The sequence below is a fragment of the Amborella trichopoda genome, chromosome 2 (genome assembly GCF_054954075.1).
Source record: "Amborella trichopoda isolate Santa Cruz 75 chromosome 2, AtrichopodaSantaCruz75HAP2 v2.0, whole genome shotgun sequence".
NCBI lineage: Eukaryota > Viridiplantae > Streptophyta > Magnoliopsida > Amborellales > Amborellaceae > Amborella > Amborella trichopoda.
This window is the reverse complement of record NC_142337.1, coordinates 60,702,566-60,726,562: the sequence shown is the minus strand read 5'-3', so window position 1 is coordinate 60,726,562 and position 23,997 is coordinate 60,702,566. Positions and strand designations below refer to the sequence as shown.

The following is a 23,997-nucleotide window of genomic DNA, read 5'->3' as shown; positions in this document are numbered from 1 at the left end:
AATCGAATATCATGCACGTTGTGTGGATGGTTTATTCATCCATACCGTCAGTTGATGAGCATTAACGGTGAATTGCATTCATGTATTCCCGTACTGCATACGTGATGTATAGTATTTTCTGTGTATGATATATTCATCTACACCGTCAGTTGATGAGCATTAACGGTGGATTGCATGCATGTGTATCCCATACAGCATATGCGATGTGTATAATATTTTTTTTCTACTTTAGGCATTGTGTTAAGGATTTTCTTCCTAAAATCAAATTGTTTTTGGAGATTCTTGTGATGAAATTGGTCCACATTTATTTAGCTTTTTGCTGGCAATTTTTGTTTTTTTTGTTTTTCTTTGTTATGTCCCTTTTAGTAGAATATTAGTGGACAATTTTTAACAGATTGTGCCAAATTTTTGACAATTTTTTGGTCCAATAATGGAGAAACAACAACCTCACAATCTCTTTCGTGGGCTTGGTAGTCGGTTGAGTTGAATCGGCCCTTGGCTTGTTGAACCAGCTCAAGTCCGGGTTTGGGTCCAATATGTGGATTGTCAGGTTAAGTCCAAGTCCAAAGTAGGTTGTCGGATTGGGTTGGCTCCGAGACCATTTTCTAAACTATCGAAGCGTGTTTGGGTCCAAAAGTACGTTGTCTAGTTGGGTTGGCTCTTGGTCCAGCTCGAACCTATCTGGGTTGGGGTGATAATGACGTGAAATCAGTCCCTGTATATATGGCTCCTGGTTCAGCTCGGACTTAACTAGATCGGGTTGACAATAACATGAAATCCCTCCCTATATAAAAATATTGGGTGTGTATGGGTTGACAATAACATGAAATCCCTCCCTATTTAAAAATTTTTTATATATGGGGTGTGTATGTGTATGAGAGAGAGTTACAAAAAAATCTCATTTTATTTTTGAAATTTTAGAATAAGTCCAACTTGTTGAGAGTAAATAATGTATTTTTGTTTTATTTTATTTCCTATATATCAAATTAAGCTAAAAAAAATGGGGTGTGCGTATTTTTCCCCATCATGCACATTTAAAAATTTAAAAAGTAATTTAAAAATAAATAAATTTACCAAATACTCGTACATCTAAAGCATAATTCGATTTGTATACAAAAAAAAAATAAAAGTTCCAAAATACACCATGTTTTCTCATAAGTAGGACTTGAATGTAAAATATAGAATTATAGGAGCCTATTTTAAATTTCAAGATAAAATGATTTGTTTTTCCCTTAAATTTCTCGGTAACATAACATGGTGAAAAGGGAATATGGATAATAATATGGGAAATTTATAAAAAATAAAAATAAAAATAAAAATTATCAACCTTATGCTCTAGAAATAATACGTACCTCAAAAACTTACTGAAGATCATCACAGGGATTTTTTATGCTTTAAATTTTATAATTAGAGATAAAAATAGATTTTTAGATCATCACAAGGATTTTTGGCAGCAAAACATCTTTCAACATCATTCGGAGTGCGTCTTACTGTGGTTGTTTCAAGCATCAACCTCATACAAACCTCATCCAAAATACCCAGAAAAGATGAATTATTTAACATTTTATTTATTTGCAATCATTCCAACCCAATATCATGTGTTTTTTTATGGGTATTTTGACATAAATCAAAATATATGAGTAAAGTATTCAATTGTTAACCTCTTATAGGTAATTTGATAAATTTCCTATTACATATTAATTATATATACTATCAAAAAACTATACTACTTTTTATATATTATTATTATACTCCTTTTATTTGTTATATTTTAACCCTAGCGAGACCCAATTGAGTGCGTTGGGTATCCGAACGACCTGGACCCAACCAGGTCCATATCAAGTCCATGTGGACTGTTTGAATTGTTTGGATCAGATCCAAGTCAGGTCCAACCCGACCCATTTACACCCCTTCTTCTCGATAATTTCTTGCCATGAATTATTTTTTCCAATTCTCTAAACTTTAGGAGGGTACGGGGGAAGATGGAAAACATCGCAAGTTTCGACCCAAGGAGACATTTAAAAATAAAAAATATCATAACATCCTGAAAATTCCACTTAAAACTTGCAATAAATCCATGCATATCTCACATGATTTTTCAAGGAATCAGAGTTTCGTGAAAAGCTGTCTATGATATCACATAAGTGAAAAAAACATAGCTATTTGATACCATATGTGGTGGCGATCTCATAGCAAAATTTGCGAGAAAATTTTCGATGTCTCTAATTTATACTTTGAAGGTAAATTTATGAAAATGAACATGAGAAATCAACTATTTAATAATTTACTTATATTTTTTAATTTAATTTAAAAATAGTCATCAAAATACACATGATCATGAGTTAAATAGTTAAAAAGTGATAAATTGTTCAATTTTTAAAGGGTGAGGTTTGTGTAAGATGCCCTCATTATGTTATAGAAGTAAGACACACCCCTAAAATTTTCTCGGATAGTAGTTATTGGTGTTGGAAACCTTATCATGGCTTGAAAATATATGTTTATCTCTCGATATGAAATTTAATTTTTCAAAGACAGTACAGATCGAGTAAATCTAAAAACACTCAAAAGTCTTAATAATAGAAGGTCCAAATAACTTGTTACAAGCTACACTATTTTTTATCCTTCAATTTTTTTTTTCTACACTATTTTTTATCCTTCAATTTTTTGTTTTACTTTATATCCACGTATACGAAAGTCAAGATGATCAATTAAAAGGTTATTCAATGTCAAAACGCTCTCTATTGGAGGATTTTTTAGGCTGAAGGTTGAGATGATCAATTAGAGGGCTCTTCAAGGTCAAAACACTATCCAGGAGAGGATTTTTTTAGGTTGTACCTTACATAAATTTTTATTTTTTATCGTTAAATTTATATAAAATTTTCCTATTATTAAAATGCATAGTCTTCCCTACTTCAAAGCGTGCCCTAGAAAGTTATGCTTGTTTTTTGACTGCCACTTTTTCTTGCGACAATTTGTCGTTGTTCGTTTACTTTATGAAACACACAAGGTTGGAGGTTTGAACAGTGTTTAACCTTTTAGGGTTTGACCAGGGGTAAATTGTTCCATTTGGAAGATTTGAATACTTTATTATTTACACGATCCCATCGTGTGCTTGAACGTGTATACCTTTTTTTACTTATTTTTTTTAAGATTTATCAAAGTACACTCGATTTATCGGCTATTTCATATTGGAAAAAGTTTATGTATAGGGGTGAAGCCCTAATCAATTAAATCAAGGCACATCTCAAAATTTCACAGGAAGAGATTGTTTCAATGCTCAAAAATCCTTAAATTAATGGAGATGAGAAAAAATACATTTCAAATATTGGAAATAATGCATATTGTAATTTATTTTCTGGACTATCAATTTTCAAGACTTTTAAGTGCACATAGATATGCTCGATCTACACTAATTTTGAAGCTTTAATTTTTTATAATAAAAATAGAAATGATTTTTGAGGATGTCACCAAGATTTATAGTATTGGAACAACATCTTTCAACACTATTTGAAAGTGCTATTTACTTTGATTGTTTAGTGTCTCAACCTTATACAAACCACTCCCTTTAACATTTTACATGTTGTAAACTATTCAAATTAAATCATATGTAGTTTTTATGGGCTTTTGAAATAGCATCATCAACCAATTACAATTACAAGAAAGTGCACGTTCAACTTCAACTGAAAGATGAGACTTCGATGTTGGAAACCCCTATAAAAATTCTATATTTACCTATAACTATCAAATTTAAAGTTCAAAAAATGATATATATCGAGTAAATATATAAACATTTGAAAATCTAAAAAATAGACGGTATAATATGTTTCAAGATGCACCAGTTTTAGGAATTTAATTTCCTTTTTTATATTCATACATCTTGAGATCGATACAATCAAACAGTTTTCCAACATCAAAATAACATTTCTAATGGTTTTTTAGGTACACCTTATGTTTACAGTAAATATCTACGTCTTGTATAAACCTTTTGCAAATTCCAAATAGTTCATCTCATATGTGGTTTTGATTAATTCCCCTTTCCTTTTTCCACCTTGAACTTGGAACCTTTTTACTTATTTTACTCGTATTTTACTTTCTTGTAATAGGTTAAAGTGACCAAGCATACAATCTTTTCAAGTTTTTAAAAAAGTGTCTATTGTATTTCTCAATAACTCTATCATTGCCGGTCCCAAGCCCAGTTGAGAAAAGAGGAGGATTGTCTTACGTTGGCAACCAATGTAACACTTTTGCCACATCTCTATCATGAATCTTGCTAGCCGACCCCAAATAGTTGGGATAAAGCTCGGATGATAATGACGGTGATATCCATTATATTTCTTAGTGATTAAAATAAGAATCATAAAACCATTGCATATTGCATTGACATGAGGTTTTTTGGCATACAGTACCATGCACAAATTGCAATACTCGACATGTTGAATGCATGACATACTAAATTTATGTCACAACCCCGCCCCTCTAACCCCTACCGTTCACTATAGAGGGTAGCAGGGTACAGGTTCGTGATCCAAATGTAGCAAACACTACTCAAGACAGAGTGGCGCGTTGCTTTGTTAAAGCGGTAACTCAAGCAAACCAATAAAGTAAAGAAACTCTAACATAAGCACAAGAACTAGGTAAAACGAGAACTAAGATTTATGTCATTACATAAACATCTTGAAGTAATACATCTGTTCAAGGCACAGAAGGCCTAAATTACAAAAATACATAGTTCAAAAAAGACAACCAAGAACATGGCCCACTGCCGATAAATACATACAAGCAAAAGGTCTTTTTCATAAGTATAAGCCTTCGTCGACCAAATCGATCTCTCCCAACCGACAGTCCTTTAACCTGTAACTTCTACTCTACAGGGATGGAAAAAGAGGAATGAGCTATAAAGCCCAGTAAGAGGATCTAGAAGTTATGCATCTATAATATATCTATTATGCTATTATAAAGAATTCTTTTATCTATAAGCAATCATAATGGAAAAAGTATTATGTTAGCAATCTTTCCAATACATTCATCATAGATGGCATATCGCATAACATGATTATCATAAAACCAGTATCACTACCAACATTCACAGTCACACATTCAATTGTTAACCACTCACTCCTTAGATTCACTTACTCCCAGAGTAGAAGCCTTATTCATCAGGCCAAGCCAATCCCATTGTTTAGGACTTCTACCATTACTCAGGAGAGAGGGCAATGATAATGAGTGTCTCATTCGGTAATGCCTTCACACTCACAAACACAGTCCCCAATGCGCTTTGGGGCTTTTGATAGACACTTGCCTTGTAAGGCACGGTTCACTATTTACTTCTTATAATACACTGAATTTCGAGGGGCGTGACCCACCCATTACACTTTCCACCTAACTCCCCTCTTATCATACAGGGAGTTAGGGAACATTGCCATCCTTACTCTCTTACCAAGTCACATTATACCACCATGGGTAACCTGTGCGTGGCGTCATTGAATCACTTTACTGTTATCAAACACAATAGAGGGTCATGCTTGGAGCATGCTATCAGATCACTCTTCACTTAACTTTCATTACTTTGGCACTTAATGCCTCTCACATTGCCAACACATAGAATTTCATTATTTAGCACTCATTAGATGGCATTCACATTTAGCACATGAATATCACATGGCAGTCATTATATGGCATTCACACTTAACACATGAATAATTCATGACACTCATTTAATAGCATTCTCATTCATCACCTGAATATCACATCACACTCACTGAACAACATTATCACTCATTAATTGAATATCACATAACACTCACTAAATAGCATTCTCATTTATTACTTGAATATTACATAACGCTCATTAAATAGCATTTGCACTTATTACTTGAATATCACATGGCACTCACTACATAGCTTTCACACCTTAGCACGCACATATTATGAAGTTCTGCAATAGTGACGTAGTCCCCGTAAAATGGGCATAACTTTCAATCTTGGAGGTTTTTTAAGAAAATTTTTTCATGCAAATTTTAAGTGTTCCATAAACCTTCCAATTGGTGGTGGTTTCAAGGACTAGGGGGTCTCTTTTGGTTAATCAAAATTGGTGGCAACAGTGACATCAGTTATGAGTTTCCATAATAGCTACCCACAATGACATGTCTTCGCATTTAATCATGTAACTCTCAAATAAGGAAGAATTTCGAAAAGTGCTCAACATGTGATTTCAAGCTTACTCGTAGGTCTTTAAATGATTGTGGTTTGGAAGAAAACGGGCATCATTTAGTTAAAATGCATAATAACAGAAACATCAATTTTGCAATTGATTAAAACTATCCACAATGACTTATTTACATAATTGAGAGTATAGCTTCTCATCCATGAAGAATTTGAACATGGTTTTCACATGAACATTATAGTTGACACACACATCATTCAAATGGCAGTGATTTGAACGAATTTGGACACTTGTTGGTCGTTCAAAAGTTTTGTGCAAAGTAGATGACAGTGGCTGGAATTCTGCTGTCTGTTAACTGTGACATAGTCTTACTTATTGAAGTATAAATCTTAACATGTGCAAAATATCACGATTTCACAAGAATAAAAGTTGTAGTAGACACACATACCTTTCATTCAATAGTGGTTTGAGCTCATTTGGACCCCGTTTATCATTGAACCATTGGATACAAAAACACTTATAGTTCTTAGAAACTCTTTTTTTTTTTCTTAAACTCTTCATACATGCATAAGCATAAACCATTCACAGCAGTGTCCTTCAACCCACAGTCGATAAACAATCACCATCCACTCCATCTAAACTAAAATTAAAGGAATGTTTGGCAAGCAATATTACTGTTCATAGAGGTTATACAATCATGGATTCATACACACAAGATTCAAGGCTCTAAGCTTATTCTTACACACCCATACATCATGCATAAAACATCTATGATACACACTTCCAAATCCACTGAACTTAGTTGCACAAAACCCCCCAAATCCTCCTCCCACAGTCTCCTTTCACTTTCACACTTGCTGCTCCAACAGTGAGCTAAGGGAGCTTTCTCCACACGCTTCACTTGCATTACAGAGGGAGAGAGAAGGAAAGAATGAGAGAGAGAGAGTGGGTGGAAAATGGTGTGAGGGGGAGGGAGAGGGCTTATATGCTCCTCAAGCAGCAGGTGGCAGCCCACTGGGGAACAAGTAGCGTGCAGCTAGCCAGGTGGCGCGTATGGTAGCATGCACACAACAAGTGGCGTTCGTTGCCCATGCACGCTATGCAGCTGATGATACGCGCACAGCGATGCTCTTCATTTCACTCTCACGCAACGTTGTTCTCTAGTCATAGACGTCGTTGGGCACTTTGCAAGCAGCATTCGTCCTCCACGCACACAGTATTACTCTTCCATGCGTGCGGTGTTACTCCTCCACGTGCGTGGCGTTTATCCCTTACGCGAGCGACGTTAGGCCTTTCTCTTCATTCACGCATGGCACTGCCTTCTCTCACCCCTCCAACGGCATTACCCCTCCTCACTACACAGCCGGCGATGCTTTACTCTCCCCGCTGTGCAGGTGACTTAAAAAAATCTTTGGTCGTTACAATTTAATCTTGAATATTACTAAAACTTTGACAGTATAGAATTGGTTCTTTTGGAGTGAACGATGATCAACTTATAATGATCTATAATGGAGCAGACGGTTTAGTCTCATTGCCATTTACAATGGAGTGAGGTGTGCTTCATGATGCACGATATACAAATAACTAATGTATAGTGTACAAAAACACGTTTCATGTAATCTTGATCACAACAAGTCTCTGATTAAAGCACAATTATTTTAAAAAGAATATAAGATTTTGTGAAATTTGTCGAAACTTTTTTATTTTTTCAGAAGATCTTCAAAGTCATTTTTTCTTATAGAATCGATACAAACACAAGTTTTATATTTGTTTTCAGAAAAACACTTTTACAATGACTTCTTTCCTGCTTACATATCCTTCATTTCTCAAATTTTGTTGAAAATTTTCTTTACTTTTATTGATTTGAAAAGTTGAATTTTAGTTTTGAGATAAGATTTCTAGAAGTGGGATTAAATCAAGGATCCTGATTTAGCCAAAAATGTTTATAAAAATATAAACAACATTTAGAAAAAATATTGTATTCCCCTAAAAATCAGTAGTCCCAAATAAAAATAAATAAAGGAAAAAGAAAAAAGCCACTTGCATATCATATTCTAGAAAATGATATTGTCATGAGAAATTCTATTCCCCGAGAAATAGTAGAGAAATAGGACTATTCACCTTATGAAATCATTTTTTTCTCTAGCCAAAGCACCATTGCAGATATGAAAAAAGTGTGATTCAGTCATAGACTCATAGCTAAAGATTTAGGCGATTAAGACTAAGAGCGAAAATCAAATATTCTGGCTTGCTAACACTTTATGCTTGGTACAAATAAAGAGTTTTTGTGACTTTCTCTCTACATAATTTTGGTTTTTTCCATTTATGGGCTATTTGTTATTCCATTGATAAACACAACAAAAACAATTTGAAGAGACCATTGTTTCATATTGGTCTTTTGGGGTTCTATTAACTCCAATTAAGGGTCGCAATTGGCCGGGCTAGCCTTAGCCCTAGCCTTGCCCTTATCGCCACAGGGTCAACCGAAGGTCGACCGTGGCCTTGGTAGGGCTGCATCAAAAATAAATGAAGAAAAGTAAAAGCAAAAACAAGAAAAAAAGATGGCCGGCCAGGAGGGGACGGGCCAGCACTGGCCTTGCCCTACTTTTTCATGGTTGAGCTGACATGTCTGATCCGGGGCACTTGGCCCATTGCTATTAGCCCTAACTGTGCCCTAACTGCAATCCTAGACTAAGTTACCTTGGGTTTTGTTCTCATTCCTCGTTGCATGAAATCATTGCCCTATTTTATTTTCGCGTTGTTATTGTTTTTTCATTGTAATAATTGAATTGAACTTTATTTTGTGTTCTTTTCACATATATGAATTTCCTCCTCTATGTTTTTGAGCCAAATCTAAAATATTCACAATTTCTTTAACTTACCTAGTTTTTCTGATGCATATTTTTAATATGATTTTTTTGCCTGTATTTTTAAACTAAAACGAACTTTTGGATTTGTTAATATACTTCTATTCCATGATTTGCTAACTACCATACCAACTATACTTAATAATGGACCATTTTGGAGATGTTTTTCGCTTGAGTAAACGGTGGAAAACTCGAGCAAAGCAAAAATTCATCTCAATTAGGGCTGGAAATGGGTCAAGTCGGTTCATCTCAATTAACATCTAATTAACATATATCTATACGTATCTTATGTATAACAGGTCAGGTTGGGGTTGGGCTGATCTCAACCCGAATATGACCCAACCCTATAGAGTCCAAGATGGATGCGGAGCCGACTTGGGTCAAGTCAAGGTCAAGTGGACCAAGATCCGACCCATTGGGTCCATTCTCTAGGGCTAGACCCAGACCCAATCAGGGCGACCACTGGGTCCACGGGTCAAGCTGACCCATTTCCATCCCCAATCTCAATCATCTAATATTGAGCACAAGTCGTTGATATTATATGCAACATTGTATATGTACGTAACACATATGTAGTAGAAAAATTACATGACTTATAAAGTATTAAGTGACATACTATTGTTTGTCTCCTAAATATTGGCAAGAGGGCTTTGCACATGTAACTACCCAAAAAATTTTTGAGTAGGAGAAAAGAAAAGGACACGCACGACAGGGAGTATGAGGCAATACCATTTGAAGAGGGGAGAGTGAGGCAGATCCGTGTGTGAATAGAGGAAAGAGGTAACGCCACGTCTGTCAAGGGAGGAACGCCGTGCATAAAATGGACTAACGCCGGCTGTGAAGTAAGGGGGTAGCACCGTGCATGAAGAGAAATTAGCGTTGCGCATGTCAAAGAGGCAACGCCATGCGTGCAAAGGACCATCGCCGCGAGTGACAAGAATTAGCGTCGTGCGTGCTTGAGGATGCCACCGTGCAATGGGTGGGCTACCGTGTGTGATGTGGGCCGTCGGGTGGAGCTGTATAGGGTAGTCCAAGGGACTTCCTCTTCTTTTGTCTTATGTTATACACTACTTGTCCCTTGCTTGTTCTTTAGTGTGCCGTGAGATTGCCTTCCAAGAATGTGCCATGTGGAGGCCCTTGATGTCACTTGTTGATGCATGCATGCTGCCCCTTTTGTTTTATTATTTATTCACCCCTTCACATCTCTCTCAAGAGGTTGCTCCCTCTTAGCCATGTTTTCCAACATTGAGAAGCTATTTCAGACCCTTTGAGCTTTTGGGAGAACTTAGTGAGATGTGTGAAAGCTTGAGAAGCTTGGAGAAAAGTGAGTTGTGTGAAGGATTTGGGATCACCATTAGAGCACACAAGGTAAGTAGATTATACTATTATATGTCCATAGTATGGAGCATGTTTCTTAAGCATGAAAGTATGAGATTTAAGCATGAATGAAGTATTGAATTAAGCATGAGTTAGGTTTTGAGTATTTATAGAAATTGTCTGAATGGGTGCGTGCAGCGCTTGTGAGAGCAATTTGTACACTTATTCTTTTGTGCAGATGAAGATTTATTTGACCTCAAAATTGAGAAATTGCCTTCGAATCAATAGGCAAATTATAATGTTAAAAGAATATACAGACAATGTAGAGACAAAAACATTATTGATTACTTAAACATATAGATAGGACCGTCTAAAAATATAGACACTATTTCAGTTTTACGGCGCAACTTTTTTAAGCAGGTATATATGCTACCCTGGTTCCAAAGGGTGATGTAGTTTCGGCTCTTGAGAAGCATGCATTCTTTTCCCATAATTATAAACCTTTCTCAACTACCTAACTATTTTAAGATATGATCCTCATGGCTAAGATAAAAGGGGTCAACAATGAGAGTGCGTGTTGATTACAGGATTAACTAGAATGAGACTGCCACCTTTTGCACCAAAAGGTAATGACATCCAAGACCATCAGATGTGAATTTCGATGGCCTGAGAACCACACAGACTGCTTGAAAAAGTTTTATAAAACTTTTAGCATGGTGCACGACAGAACAAGATAAGCCATCAATTTCTCACTACAACCCAGGATATTTTAGGGGTGTTAGTTGGCTGGGTTGACCCGAGCCCAGCACACGACAAGATGGGCGCTATGAAGGGCATGGGGCACTATGAAGGGCATGGCCACAACTCATGTTAGGTCTGGCCTTCAAAGCCCTTTAGACAAGCTCAACCCATTTTCACCATGTTAAACCTAAGGAAAGAGTCTATATAAGGCGTGAACCTTGTTTATAGAAGTAAGGGGTGTTAAAAAACTTTCCAATTGATCATCTCGACTTTGGGTGTATGGATATAAAAAAAAAAAAGAATTTTAAAGTCTTACAAAGAATATATCTTGCATCACATTATCTAGACCGTTAATTTTCTTAATTTTTAAATTTTTATAGATTTGTTTGATGTACATAATTTGTTGAGCTAAATTTCCTAAGTGAAAATGGATAATTAAGCTATTGTAAGGCTCTCCTGCATTGAAATTGCGTCTTTGAGCAAAAAAATTCAGATAGGCACTTAAATTATTTAATGTTGACACCTTATACAAAACCTCTCTCTAAACTAAACCTTCATATAATAACAGCCTTTGGAAGATTAGTTCAAAGCGCGCTGCTAAGCTAACGAGCCTTAAATTAAAGTTCGGCGAGGCCCAACAAGCCCTATAAAAGGGAACAAAACTTGGCGAGACATCGGCCGCCCCGAAGCCCATTTTCACCTTTGATATCTTCGGCCTTTTTCAATCAAAACTAGCATTCCATAGAGTTGAGGGTTGAGATAGGGACGGGGGCAATTTAGTCACACAAATTGCTCGACGGCATCTCCGCTATTTTGAAATTCTTGACAAAGTCACCTCCTTCTCAATGAAGTAATAGGGGTATTTTTGTAAATTTTTAGGGCAATTATGTAACGACCCGTGTAACAAATATTAGAAGATTGAAATCCAACGCCCCCAAGCTAGCATTATAAGGATTAGGCTTTACGAAAACAAATTGAAGTTTTAGGATAGCTTTAAAATCAATTTCCAATCGTTTACAGTCAAATTTAAATTAAAATAATAATAAAAAATTTATCGGTTTAAGATGAAAAAGACACTCTAGATAATTTGTTTCAATATACATTATTTTTTAAAATTTTAAATATTAATATTTTTAATTTTTTTAAAGGCATAACATGCAAGTCAAGTGATCCATGTAAAGATTTTCTATTACTTTGAATTATAAATTAGGATAATGATCGTACGAAACTTCTCACATCTATGTGTGTAGAACTTTAAAGGATCACTTTTAAATTTAGTATAAATTTTTTAAAAAATTAAACATCGTATTAATGTGATAATTTTTATAAAAATCTATGCTAATTTTAACGATAATCTAATCTTTCGAAGTTTATGATAAATTTTTTTTTAAAATATGGACTCAATGGTAATCCTTTGAAGTTCTTATGGAATGGTATCGTAGGATCATTTCTCTACAAATTTATGATGAGTTGTAAAATGAGGATTCCCTTACTTAATAGGGCTGCCCTATCAAACTAAGTTTCAAACAAAAGAGAGGAGCTTAGTTAGGGAGTTGAGAGAGAGAGAGAGAGAGAGAGAGAGAGAAAGATGGAGGAATCTCATTACTTCCTGTCTAGAAAGAGAGAGAGAGGAAGACCGTGCAAATTCATTAAAAGTTAATATTTGCCTTTGTGTTTTTCAATTCGAGCAGTGGGGTTGGGAGTTTGGTCAGATCTCCTGCATTTAGGCGTAGATCTCATTTTCGGTATCCTCTCTCTCTTCCTGTGTCTCTCTCAGGACACGAATTCGCCCTTTCACATTTGAATTTCAGTATGAGCAATCCTAATTTGTGGATTCATCACCTCTCTTTGTAACCGGATCGCGTCTCAGAGCTTCACTTGGGTTCAATCATGGCTACAAGGAACCGGACCGTCCAATACAAGAAACACAGAGACGCCCTACGCCCTATTAGGGTTTCATCACCTACTTCTTCTGGGGCGCTTGTGATCGAATTGGAAAATGCTTCTCTCTGGAATCAAAATCGATCCTATGCTCCTCTCAGCACTGATGATCCAGGAAATTCCAGGTTCGTTCTATCCCATCTCTCCTTTCTCTCTCTCAAAAGCTGCAATTTTACCTGTGTAATTCAATGTAAAATTTATTCGAAAGTATATCTCATTGCTTGTCTCTTTACTGCTACTTCAGAACATGTTGAGATGCTTTTTTGTTTGATTTTGGAAGTCTATAATCTCTGTAGCTTTTGGATGTGGTTTTTTACTTGGCATTAATTAAACCTAGGTGAGTTTTATTTGCTGCATGGAAAATGATTAACTCATGAAATTTCTTCTCCTGAAAATAATAACGGCCAATGGAGATGATTCTCCTAAACTGAAACAATTGAATTGTCTGATCTTGGATATGCATTGAAGAATCGCCTGTCGGTTTGATCCCTGCTGAAATATTGCTAGTTTTGTGACACAAGGCTTGCATAATTTTAGCATCATGTAAATTGAAAAGAATACTATCATCATCTAATTGAGGTTCTCATGTACTACTGATTGTAAGGGCATTCTTTCATGGGAGGTGGAGTGGTTTCTCCAAGTGAAAGATGTAACGAATGTGGTGTTGTGATTTGGGGTGCATATATCAATTGCTTTTGGAAAATCTGTCGGTGGAATTGTAACAGCACAGCAAAGGATATACCTTTATGCAAATTAGTTGTTTTCTTCTCTATACATTGTTGTTTTGAAGTGAACTTTGATCTGGTGCCACACTTATTGATGTGTAAGTCATCAGTTGTTGACTAATCTGTTAGGCTAACGAGTAACCATTTTATGTTCTGTCATATGTGATTTGTTCTTTATCTGCTCAAGACGCTGTATTTCCTTGGGAGATGTCACACATCGAATGGGATAAAGTTGATATGATACAAGCACATTACTTTCTTCATATGCCACTTTTTTTTGTCATATTGTTTTCCTCTTGAGTATTACTACTTATGATGATGCTACTCATTTTAGCTCAAAAGGTGTATGGTTATCCACTTATGCGTTAGTAGAATATAGAAGTTCCTTTATACTCTCATCTAATTATTTGGAATTCCCTCTCCTTTTCCTTTTTAAAGAGTTGAAAATATAACCTAGATCTTGGTCTATCAGCAAGTACTAGATGACTATATGAGAGTAAAAGAAGCTGTGTAGAGGAAGAAGATGTTGGAACAGGGAGAGAGAGAGAAAAAAAGAAAATGTGTAGAGGAAGAAGATGTAGGAACAGGAGAGAGAGAGAGAGAGAGAGAGAGAGAGAGAGAGAGAGAGAGAGGTGTCTTAATGTCTGGAGAGAAGAAAAAAGAGTGACATGATATGAAAAAATTACAAGATATACCCGTGTTTTAGTTGATAACTCGTACATAACCCTATTACATTATATATTCTATTTATGTCCCTAATTTACTACTGCACTTTCATCAATTTCCCTCAATCTGGAACGTAGATATTAATCATGCCCAACTTGATAACCATATCTTGTAGTCTATCGTGGGCATCTGCTTTGGTGAAGATATCTACTAGTTGATCTCTCGATTCAAATGAGGACTACAAATAATTCTACTTGTGAACTTTTTCCTTATAAAATGATAGTCCAGCTCAATATTCTTTGTTCTCTCATGAAATACATGGTTCTCAAAAATGTGGATGGTTTCCTTGTTACAATAAAGGATTATAGTTAACTGAAATTTAACTCCTAAATCATACAACAAGTAAACATCCTCAAAAAGACAAACTCCTAAATCGGCCAATATAGTTTTAACTTTTAACCCACATAACTTCACACACTCCATGTGCCATAGCCCCGGTATTCACCTTCAACACTTGATATGGCCACTGCATTTTGTTTTTTACTCGTCCATGAAACCAAATTACCTCGAAGAAAGGTACAATAACCTATAGTTGAGCTTCTATTAGTCTGAGAAGCACACCAATATGCATCAGTGTGGATTGCAACACCGATATGATTATGATTAGTAAATAACAAACCTCTCCTGGGAGATGATTTGGGATACTTTAGGATACAATAGACAATATCTAAATGAGGTTTTTGAGGGGCATGCATGAATTGACTAACTACACTAACCACATAAGACATATCTGGTTGCATAATTGTGAGGTATATAAACTTGGCCACTAACCTCGGATGTTGTCAAGAGTCCTCCCACCTGTGCATGAAGTCTATGATTGGGTTCATAGGGGTATCCGTTGGTTTGGCTCCCAATTGTTGTGAGAGGTCCAACACATACTTCCTCTAAGAAATGTCTATCCCTGCCTCTTCAATACTTAGAAAATATTTGAATGGATGCAAATCTTTTATCTTTACTTAGGTAGCATTTAAGATCTTCAATGTTTGCTAAGCTATCCCCCATCGCTACAGATTATCAATATATACTATAAGTTCTGTAATCCTGATGTAATATTTCTTCACAAACAAATTCTTATAAGCTTGACTCCTTCTAAACCATCTTTTAGTGAGGCTTCACTGAATATTTCAAACCAGGCTCTCAGTGATTAGTTAAGTCCATATATAGTCTTTTGCATGACCATGTACACTTCCTCATGAAGATATCCATGTAAAAAGGCATTTTTCACATCTAGCTGACGTCGGGATCAAGGTGTATTTGCAGCTAAGGAGAGAATGATTATGACAGAATTTAACTTTGTTACAAGGGCAAAAGTCTCTTTGTAATCTGTACCATGAGTTTGCGTAAAACATTTTGCAACCAAGCTTGCCTTGTCTCTTTCAATAGGGCCATCTGTCTTATATTTCACGGTAACCTCCCATTTGCAATCGACCACTTTCTCTCCTTCAGGAAGTTTGGTGAGTTCCCAAATATTGTTTTTTCAAGAGCTCCCACATTGCAACTTTCCATTGAGGTTGTGATAGAGCTTCTGCTACATGGGATGGAATGCTAACAATAGACACAAAAGATAGGAAAGCATGATAGGAAGGTCATACAACATTATAAGAAACAAAGTTGCCTATAGGATATTTTATTTGGAGAAGAGTTAACTATAATTGTATTAATGGTATCAATTCTCTGAAAGTTGCCTATAGGATCTTGAGTGCATGAACGCTTACCTTTGCATGATACAATAGGTAAGTCAAGTTTGACACTGGGGTTGAATTGGGAGGTTTTAATGAAATAGTTGGATGAGAAGGGTTTTCTTAGGTTAAGGTTAGTGCCTGGTTCCAAGTTGACACTTGAACCATAATCGTTCTGGACTTTAAGTAGTACCAGTTCCTTTACTCACAGTTGTCTTCATTTGCTTCTCCTTGGGTGCAACTAGGGCATTTTCATCTTCTGGACATTTCAGAAATGAAAGAAGTTGAAAAGATAGAGTTGATGGTGCTGGAATGCTCTTTTCCTGTCTACTGTTCTCCCCATGAAGAGGGCATTGTTGTCCAACAGATGAGGAATATTGAATGGATTCAAAGAAGGTAACATCATAAAGGCATAACAAACTTTATTATAGGACCACAACATTGAAACCTCTTTGATGAGTAGGATGCTTAAGAAGACACACTCAATGGCTTTGGGATCAAGTTTGTTTCTTTTATGATCTAGAACATGGGCAAAACACACTCTACCGAAAACTTTGGAAAGTATGAGAAATAAAAGGAAATTAGGAAAAGTGTTTGGATAGGAAACTTGCCTTCAGGAACCCTTAAAGGCATACAATTAATCAAGAATGCCACAGTAAGAACAACTTCGGATCGTAAGGTTTTTTGGACATTTATTCCAAGAATGAGAGATCGAGTATCTTCCAAGAAATGTTGTTTTTTTCTTCTCATCAACTGCATTTTACTGTGGATTGTTAGGAGTGACATGTCTAAAACTCTATATCTTGATCCTTCAGATAATCTTTACGATCATTAGAGACATATTCATCTCCATTGTCAGTATGAAGTACTTTGATATTTGCATTGTCCTGTGTTTTGACCATTTTATGTTTCGTTAGATAAAGTGTAGTTAATCCCTGCACATTAGAATGTATATTAGAGAAGGGAGTGTTACTCCTTTTATTATCACTAATAGGAAATGAAGTTCTAGTGTTTTGATAAATTGACAAATCTCACATTGTAATTGAACTTGACCCAATGATGCAGAAGTCTTAGCAAACAAAAAAATGCAACATGGAAAGAGAAGCATGACCAAAATGAGTGTGCCACAATTACACCTATTCTTTATTAGCAATCAAGACATGGTAGTGGTTTGATTTTTTGTAGGAGCTTGTTTCGGTGTCTCTAGATCCATCCTTACGAACGTGCCCAAATGTCTTCCCCGTTACCAAGTTCTGAACGACACACTAAGATGGGTAAAAGTTCACACAACAATTCAATTTTTTTTTAAGATTACTAACAAATAAAAGATTATCAGTCAGTTTGGGACATGCAAAGTGGGCAATAAATATATGGAGGAAGTTACTGGAACAACCTTTAATTGGTACAAGGGATCCATGGGCAATCTCAACAGACTCTTGGTTGTAATACATCGTGTAACTAGAAAAGAGATCGGACATTAACAAGCATATGTTCAATGGCTCTTGAATCAATGATCCAAGGAGCTTGAGACATGGAAACATGGTGTGTAAATGCAGATATACCTGATTGAGGGAGATGTGACTTAGATGAAGAAGAGGGTTTATCATGAGTGCCAGCACACTACTTAAAGTTAAGAAGCTCTTGCTTGGAACAGTCACCAATATCCTTGAGAAGACATATGGTCACGAAGTAGATGACCAATAGCATCTTGTTTTCGAGACACGGTAAGACTAGACTCCTTGTCAAAGTTGCATAAGCCATAGTTTTATTTTGCTTAGGGTGTCCATTGAGATCCTAACATGTTTTCTTAGTGTGTCAGGATTTTCCACAATGGGTACATCTCAGCTTATCCTTTTCATTAGGTGTGAGGCTCCTACGACTACCACTATGACCTGCCCTTGGCCACCACTACGGTCACCATCACGATTGTTAAAAGAATTGGAAACTAGTGTGGATCTTTCATATTCACCAATAGACACATCCATAACTTTCGGCGAGTTTCTTCACGTTGTAGAAGAGAAAATATTGTGCTAGGTGATGGTAAAGTCCTGCCACCCAGAACATTAGATCTGATATTCTCATATTCAGGATTAAGACCTCCTAAAATATCAAAGATTTTCTACTGTTCCACTCTTTTCCTATGCTCTTTTGTAGTGTTTCAGTTCATCCCCAAAACCCCTAGAGCCACATAATAGTCATGATAGAGAAATGTTTTTGTTTGAAATTGCTGATTTGCTGCACCAACTCATAGAATTTTGCAATATTCTTCTTTTGTGAGCAGGCTTCATCCACTGCATTTGATAACTCCTTTGAAGTATCACAATTCATAAATGTGCAACTCAAGTTTGGTTGCATAGTAGAAGTTAAAATCCAGTTTTTAACAATCATTTGATGGGCCTCTCAAACAACACAAGATGGCCCCTTTCCATTTGGTTTGACTACAAGGCAATCAACATAAGCAAACTTTTTTCTATCGAGGTCATAGGGCATAAGCCAGTCGATGATATTATGGTGACTGCAAGTTTCAGATGTAAAGTGGCTGTAAAGCTATTCAATACACATCAAACAACTGCATAAAAAGTTTGGACGTAAAGTAGCTCCAAGTTTCACCATTTGATACACACCAAATATTTGTTAGTCCCCAAAAAATAAAATTGAATAGGTCTATTTCATATTTCTCATAAGAAAGAACAAATTTGTGCAACTTGGTTAATCATCAGATCATCCATCGATGGATCACAAAATTTGGGGAACAAACACTAAATTAGGGTTTTAGGAACAAACACTAAAAAGAATTGGCACCACTACCGAAAAAACTGATCAGATTAGGAATAAACCCTAGAAAAATGGCACATCTCTTAAGTTAACATTTCTCGAAAAATGGCACGTCTCTTCAAAAAACTGTATGCATGAATATTCATACTATGAACTTCAAAAACAAGATCTGTTTGGGTTTCTTCTTGCCATACATTCTTGTTCTGTCTGGCTGTATTTGCTTAAACCAGCAGTTATATGGTCAGAGTTTCTCCACCTGACTCTCCCTTCTTCGGATCTGAACCTTGCCATGATACCAATTTGAAAATATAACCTAGACCTAGGTCAAATCAGCAAGAACTAGATGAGTATATGAGAGAGGAAAAAGAAGATTTGAGGAAGAAGAGGTAGGAAGAGGTGCATTATGCATGACGAGAAGAAAGAGATTGACGTGACCCTTAGAGGTTCAATCCCACGCACACAACACATGTATATATAGATGTATGGAAAAATTTCAAGATGCCCTTGTTTAAGCAAAAAATTATACATAAGCCTATTAATAGTACATTCCATTTATGTCCTTAACGTACTACTACACTTTCAACAAAAGCATGTTATTCTATTCATATTCTTGTTCCATCCCTGGTGTTATGCATATCACCACTCTTGGATTGTTTGATACCTTTCTTCCTATTAGTGCTCATGGTTTAGTTTATCCTTATGTTTTGGTTAGTTGTTCGTCCCCTGTTTTTGTTTATGGGACTGTTTTGCTCTAAATCATAGTTCTGTGTCACATAATTTGATAATGTCTTTTCATATAGTATCCACTTCATATATCCTAGTTCTCTTTTTTCTTTGGGGTTGTGATGGAGTGGGGAGATTTAACTCAGTCACATGTGGGAGTTCATGATAGATCCAATTTAGCTTCTCATTTATCAAAATAACACTGAATCATGCTGGATATACGGGCTATTGGGTAATTTGCCTCCGTCTTCTTATTTTTATTGAACATTTACTTGAGCATCAGAATGCTGGTAGAGAGTGGGTGATCATCACAGGTGGGCCTCTGATGTTTAATTAACTACTTGACGAGGACCAAGTTTATTGGTCATTCTTTTCAGTTTTATGGTCCAGTGATTTAAAAGGCGTTTGGAGCTGGAAAAGTTTACCCAAGTCAACTGGACTCAGTCAGTGGGCGAGTTATTTGAATGAAGAACATGGGATGTAGCCAAGCCTTACCTTACGCATAATTTTCTATGTTGATTTGCCCGATATGTGGTCGCTTTTAATATGGTATCATTGTGCTATGATTTAGGTGACACGCTAGGTTTCTCATTAAATGTATTTTTTAAAAGGTTCTCCATGAAAATGTGAAAAATCGGCGAGCTTTTTTGAGTTTGACTTGGCAAGTTGACTCAGTTTTGGCAATGACTGAGTAGGCCACTGAGATTGAAATTTATAGTGTTGTCTGTTACGGATTCATGTAACTTACAACTATAGTCTCTGTGAAGTGCCTCTTTTTTTCTGTGATAACTAAGTCTCTGTATTTTAATCCCTCTAATTGTTTTATATTAACCTTCTAACTTGCTTACTAGTGTTTTTTGAGTAAGAACTTTCAAATCTTACGTTTATCTTATCCTTCATAACCCCTGACAATGCTTTTGCTCAAATTGCTCAAACAACAAAACAATGTGATTGTTTATTGCAGTAGGGGTGCACTTACCATAGGTCTTCCTCCTGCTTGGGTGGATATATCAGAAGAAATAGCTGCAAATATGCAGCGGGCACGGACAAAAATGGCGGAGTTAGTCAAGGCTCATGCAAAGGCTTTGATGCCATCTTTTGGAGACAGTAAAGAGGATCATCATACCATAGAGGCTCTCACTCAAGAGATAACAAATTTGTTGAAAAGATCTGAGAAGAGATTACAAAAGCTTTCTGCATCTGGGCCTTCTGAGGATTCAAATGTTAGAAAAAATGTCCAGGTTTGTGGCTACTGAACTCCTCATTATAATTCTTATTATTGGGATTTGCTGTGAAAACCCCAAAAATCTCTGGAAAGCACCCAATGTTACAGCTCACGAGTCATGTGCCTGGTCAAAACTGAACTGACTCCCTCTTCAATATGTTTGAGTTTACTGGGCTGGGTGACTGGCAAACTGTAAAGTTGGGTGTTTATAAACTTGGGTTTTTACTTTTTGCAACAGTCCCCTTATTATTACCCTTTGCTATTAGACAGAGGGGTTTCTTCCTATTTTCCTGAAAATAGGGAGTTTTCATACTTCACGGCATCCATCCAGAAACAGCATGGGGCTATAGGACTTCATGCCACATTTAGGAGCCTTTGTCATTTAAGGGGCTCTGTGTGCCTTTCTATTTAAGCTTTGTTAACAATGATGGAATAGAATGGCATTTGGCATCTTTGATCTGATTGAAGGGAAAACCAATTTTTGTTTTCTTTTTCACCTTCGATGTTTTTATCTGATTTCTGGGTCAAAACTTGGCTGATAAGCTTTGTATTACTTGTGTTTAGCTCTAAACCTGAAATTTAATGTTAAGAATCACTTTCTGACTTGGTAATTTCGATATTTGGTGATTTTCCCCTCTACAGCGGTCTCTTGCAACTGACCTACAAAATCTGTCGATGGAGTTTCGGAAGAAGCAATCCTCATACTTAAAGCGCCTACAGCAGCAAAAAGATGTCTGTTTTATTTTACTGATATTAATCTGATCTACTCGTTGCTTACCGGCATTCTACCTCATGAAAGTCTGAGAAGATGTTAAGAAATTCGTCTTATATGAAGATAATCAATGCTTTGTGGCTTGATCTTCTTGGATTTCTATTATTTTCATCTTTTTTACTCTTTCTTATGGTTCATTATTTCTGGTTTAGGGTCCAGATGGGGTTGACTTAGAGATGAATTTGAATGGTGGTAAATCTAGAGTGGATGACGATGACCTTAGTGATTTGGTATGTATGCTCTTCATATTTCTTGGTGATGTTTTAAACTCACTGTAGCCTCAATATGAGAAATTAATTAATTTTTTTTATACACGGTCCCAATTTTGGATGAAAAACTAAATATGGGTCTGAATCTTAATAAAAAGATGCCAGGCGAGGATTACAAGTAAAATAATTACTTTGGTGAGGGGATCTTCTTTTGAGGCACAAAATGGTGAAATTTCCTAGTTTAGTTTCATGCATTTCTTCCTTGGGTCGCGTAGGGGAGTTCCTTGCTTATGTGTGTTTTTGGGTTGAAATTATTGAAAGTACTACCATCCATAACCCTTTCAAATGACTGCCCTATTTGCATTTCACATCTCTTGTTTCACTGGCTCCTGTGCATTATCAAAAGAAGTAGATAATCCTGTTTTGTTATTTCATGAATTGGTCTGAGCTGACTTTTGTGCTATGGGTTATTTCTATTCAGGGATTCAATGAATTTCAGCTGTCCAAGCTGAAGAAAAGTGAGGCATTCACCGCTGAAAGAGAGAGAGAAATCACCCAAGTAAAACATTCTATATCAACGGTCTTCCTCTCCATCATTCAAGACTTGTTTTAAGACACATATATTAAACTCTTACATGTTTCAGGTTGTGGAGTCTGTGAATGAGCTTGCTCAAATCATGAAGGATCTCTCTGTCCTGGTGATTGACCAGGCAAGCGATCTTTTCTGCTTTTTTGTTTTTTGGCTCTCTATGAATCTCATATTAGTTCTAGTAGTCAAGTTGGAAGAAAGGAATATCAGTGTGTTTCTCTTTGCAGGGGACCATTATTGACAGGATTGATTACAACATTCAGAATGTTGCATCTTCAGTCGAAGAGGGTTTCAAGCAATTGCAGAAGGTTCACTTATGAATCTCATTTTCGTGAATTTTAGGGTGTCATAGTTGGAAGATTTCCAAAATTTTCCTATGTCTTGTGAATTTCTCGGGCAATTTGGTGAAACTATAAGCAAGTAAAAGTTTTAATAAGAAAGAAAATGTGAAAAAAGAAGGAGAAACCTTTCTTTATACTTTTCTTTTTTTAAGTGTAATCCCATTTTTATTTTTCTTCCAACTTTTTAATTTGCAGTTTTTTTTTTGTTCTTCTTTTTGTGATGGTAAGTTTTAATAGTTTAGAAATGGTTGTCCTAGTTGTCCTTATGAATTTGTATTAAACTAAAAACAAAGGGAAAATGTTTTACTAGTTTAGAAATCGTTGTCCTTGTGATTTTGTATTGAACTAAAAAAAGGGATACCTCTTATGTTATTACAGAAATATCAGTTTCTAATAATCTTGTGATATATTTGAAAAACAAGAATTTGGATGCAGTTCCTAATTTTCAACATGGTTTTTTTAACTATGGCTTTACCAAGCCATTTTCTGCTTTTTCCTGAGCTCTTTCTCGAGATTCTTAGAACTGGATTCGGGTTTCTAATTGCAGGCTGAGAGAACTCAGAGAAAAGGTGGCATGGTGATGTGCGCAACAGTGCTCATTTTCATGTGCTTGTTCATGTTGGTATTGTTAATCATCAAGGAGATATTCTTGTGATCCGTTGTATCAAATGTGTGAGCACTTTAACGTGGAATCCCAAACCAAGTCCTAGGGCCTTTTGCTCAAGCTGGTGGCCATTTTCGTGTGCATACCATTTAGCCTTGGAAGGAGAATTGCCGTTGCTATTTAGCATGATTGAGCAAGGATCTCCGCCCCGAGGGAACATGTCTTGGATCTTTTGGCTAGGGACTCCATGGAGATTTAGTGATGCAATTGAGGGGTGAGGAATCTATCAAAGGAAAAAAGAAAAAAAAATCTGAAGAGAGGAAAAAGAAAAAAAAAACGAAGAAACAGAATTTGAGGTATGATTATGTAGCAAACTTTTGCAATTTTGAAGGTGGGTGTCCATGGAAGGAGGTGTTTCGGTTGTATCCATTCTTTCTGCAACTTTTGTGGAATAAAATGCATGCCCTGTCGGTTTTGTCTTACGACAATTGCGTCATACTTATCTTTGTCTTTTTTTTTTTTTTTTTGAATGTTGACTTGTGAACTTGGTGGCAATGTAGTCCAGGACCTCTTTGTGGGTCACTTGGAGGTAGTACCACC

At 36.2% G+C, this 23,997-nt stretch overlaps 1 protein-coding gene and 1 long non-coding RNA gene across 2 annotated transcripts; one reads left to right on the top strand and one right to left on the bottom strand.

Moving 5' to 3' along the window:
• Positions 1-4,631: 4,631 nt before the first annotated feature.
• Positions 4,632-8,653, bottom strand: LOC148783398 (uncharacterized). The gene is made up of 2 exons (XR_016049886.1): positions 6,612-8,653; positions 4,632-4,865 (listed from the first exon to the last, which is right to left on the bottom strand). It is a non-coding gene; the product is annotated as an uncharacterized LOC148783398 (long non-coding RNA).
• A 4,110-nt stretch (positions 8,654-12,763) lies between these two features.
• Positions 12,764-23,879, top strand: SYP41 (syntaxin of plants 41). Its single transcript, XM_006855293.4, has 8 exons — positions 12,764-13,154; positions 20,622-20,898; positions 21,525-21,614; positions 21,807-21,884; positions 22,345-22,422; positions 22,508-22,573; positions 22,680-22,760; positions 23,341-23,879. The coding sequence occupies exons 1-8, from the start codon at positions 12,979-12,981 to the stop codon at positions 23,446-23,448; spliced, it is 954 nt and encodes a 317-aa protein (XP_006855355.1). The 5' UTR covers positions 12,764-12,978; the 3' UTR covers positions 23,449-23,879.
• Positions 23,880-23,997: the final 118 nt, after the last annotated feature.

Bases quoted from the DNA above. Each gene is read 5' to 3' on its own strand.
- SYP41 (XM_006855293.4), top strand. From the start codon at position 12,979: ATGGCTACAAGGAACCGGACCGTCCAATACAAGAAACACAGAGACGCC. The intron at 22,423-22,507 runs GTAAAACATTCT...TACATGTTTCAG, and splicing joins GAGAGAGAGAAATCACCCAA to GTTGTGGAGTCTGTGAATGA. The intron at 22,761-23,340 runs GTTCACTTATGA...TTCTAATTGCAG, and splicing joins GTTTCAAGCAATTGCAGAAG to GCTGAGAGAACTCAGAGAAA.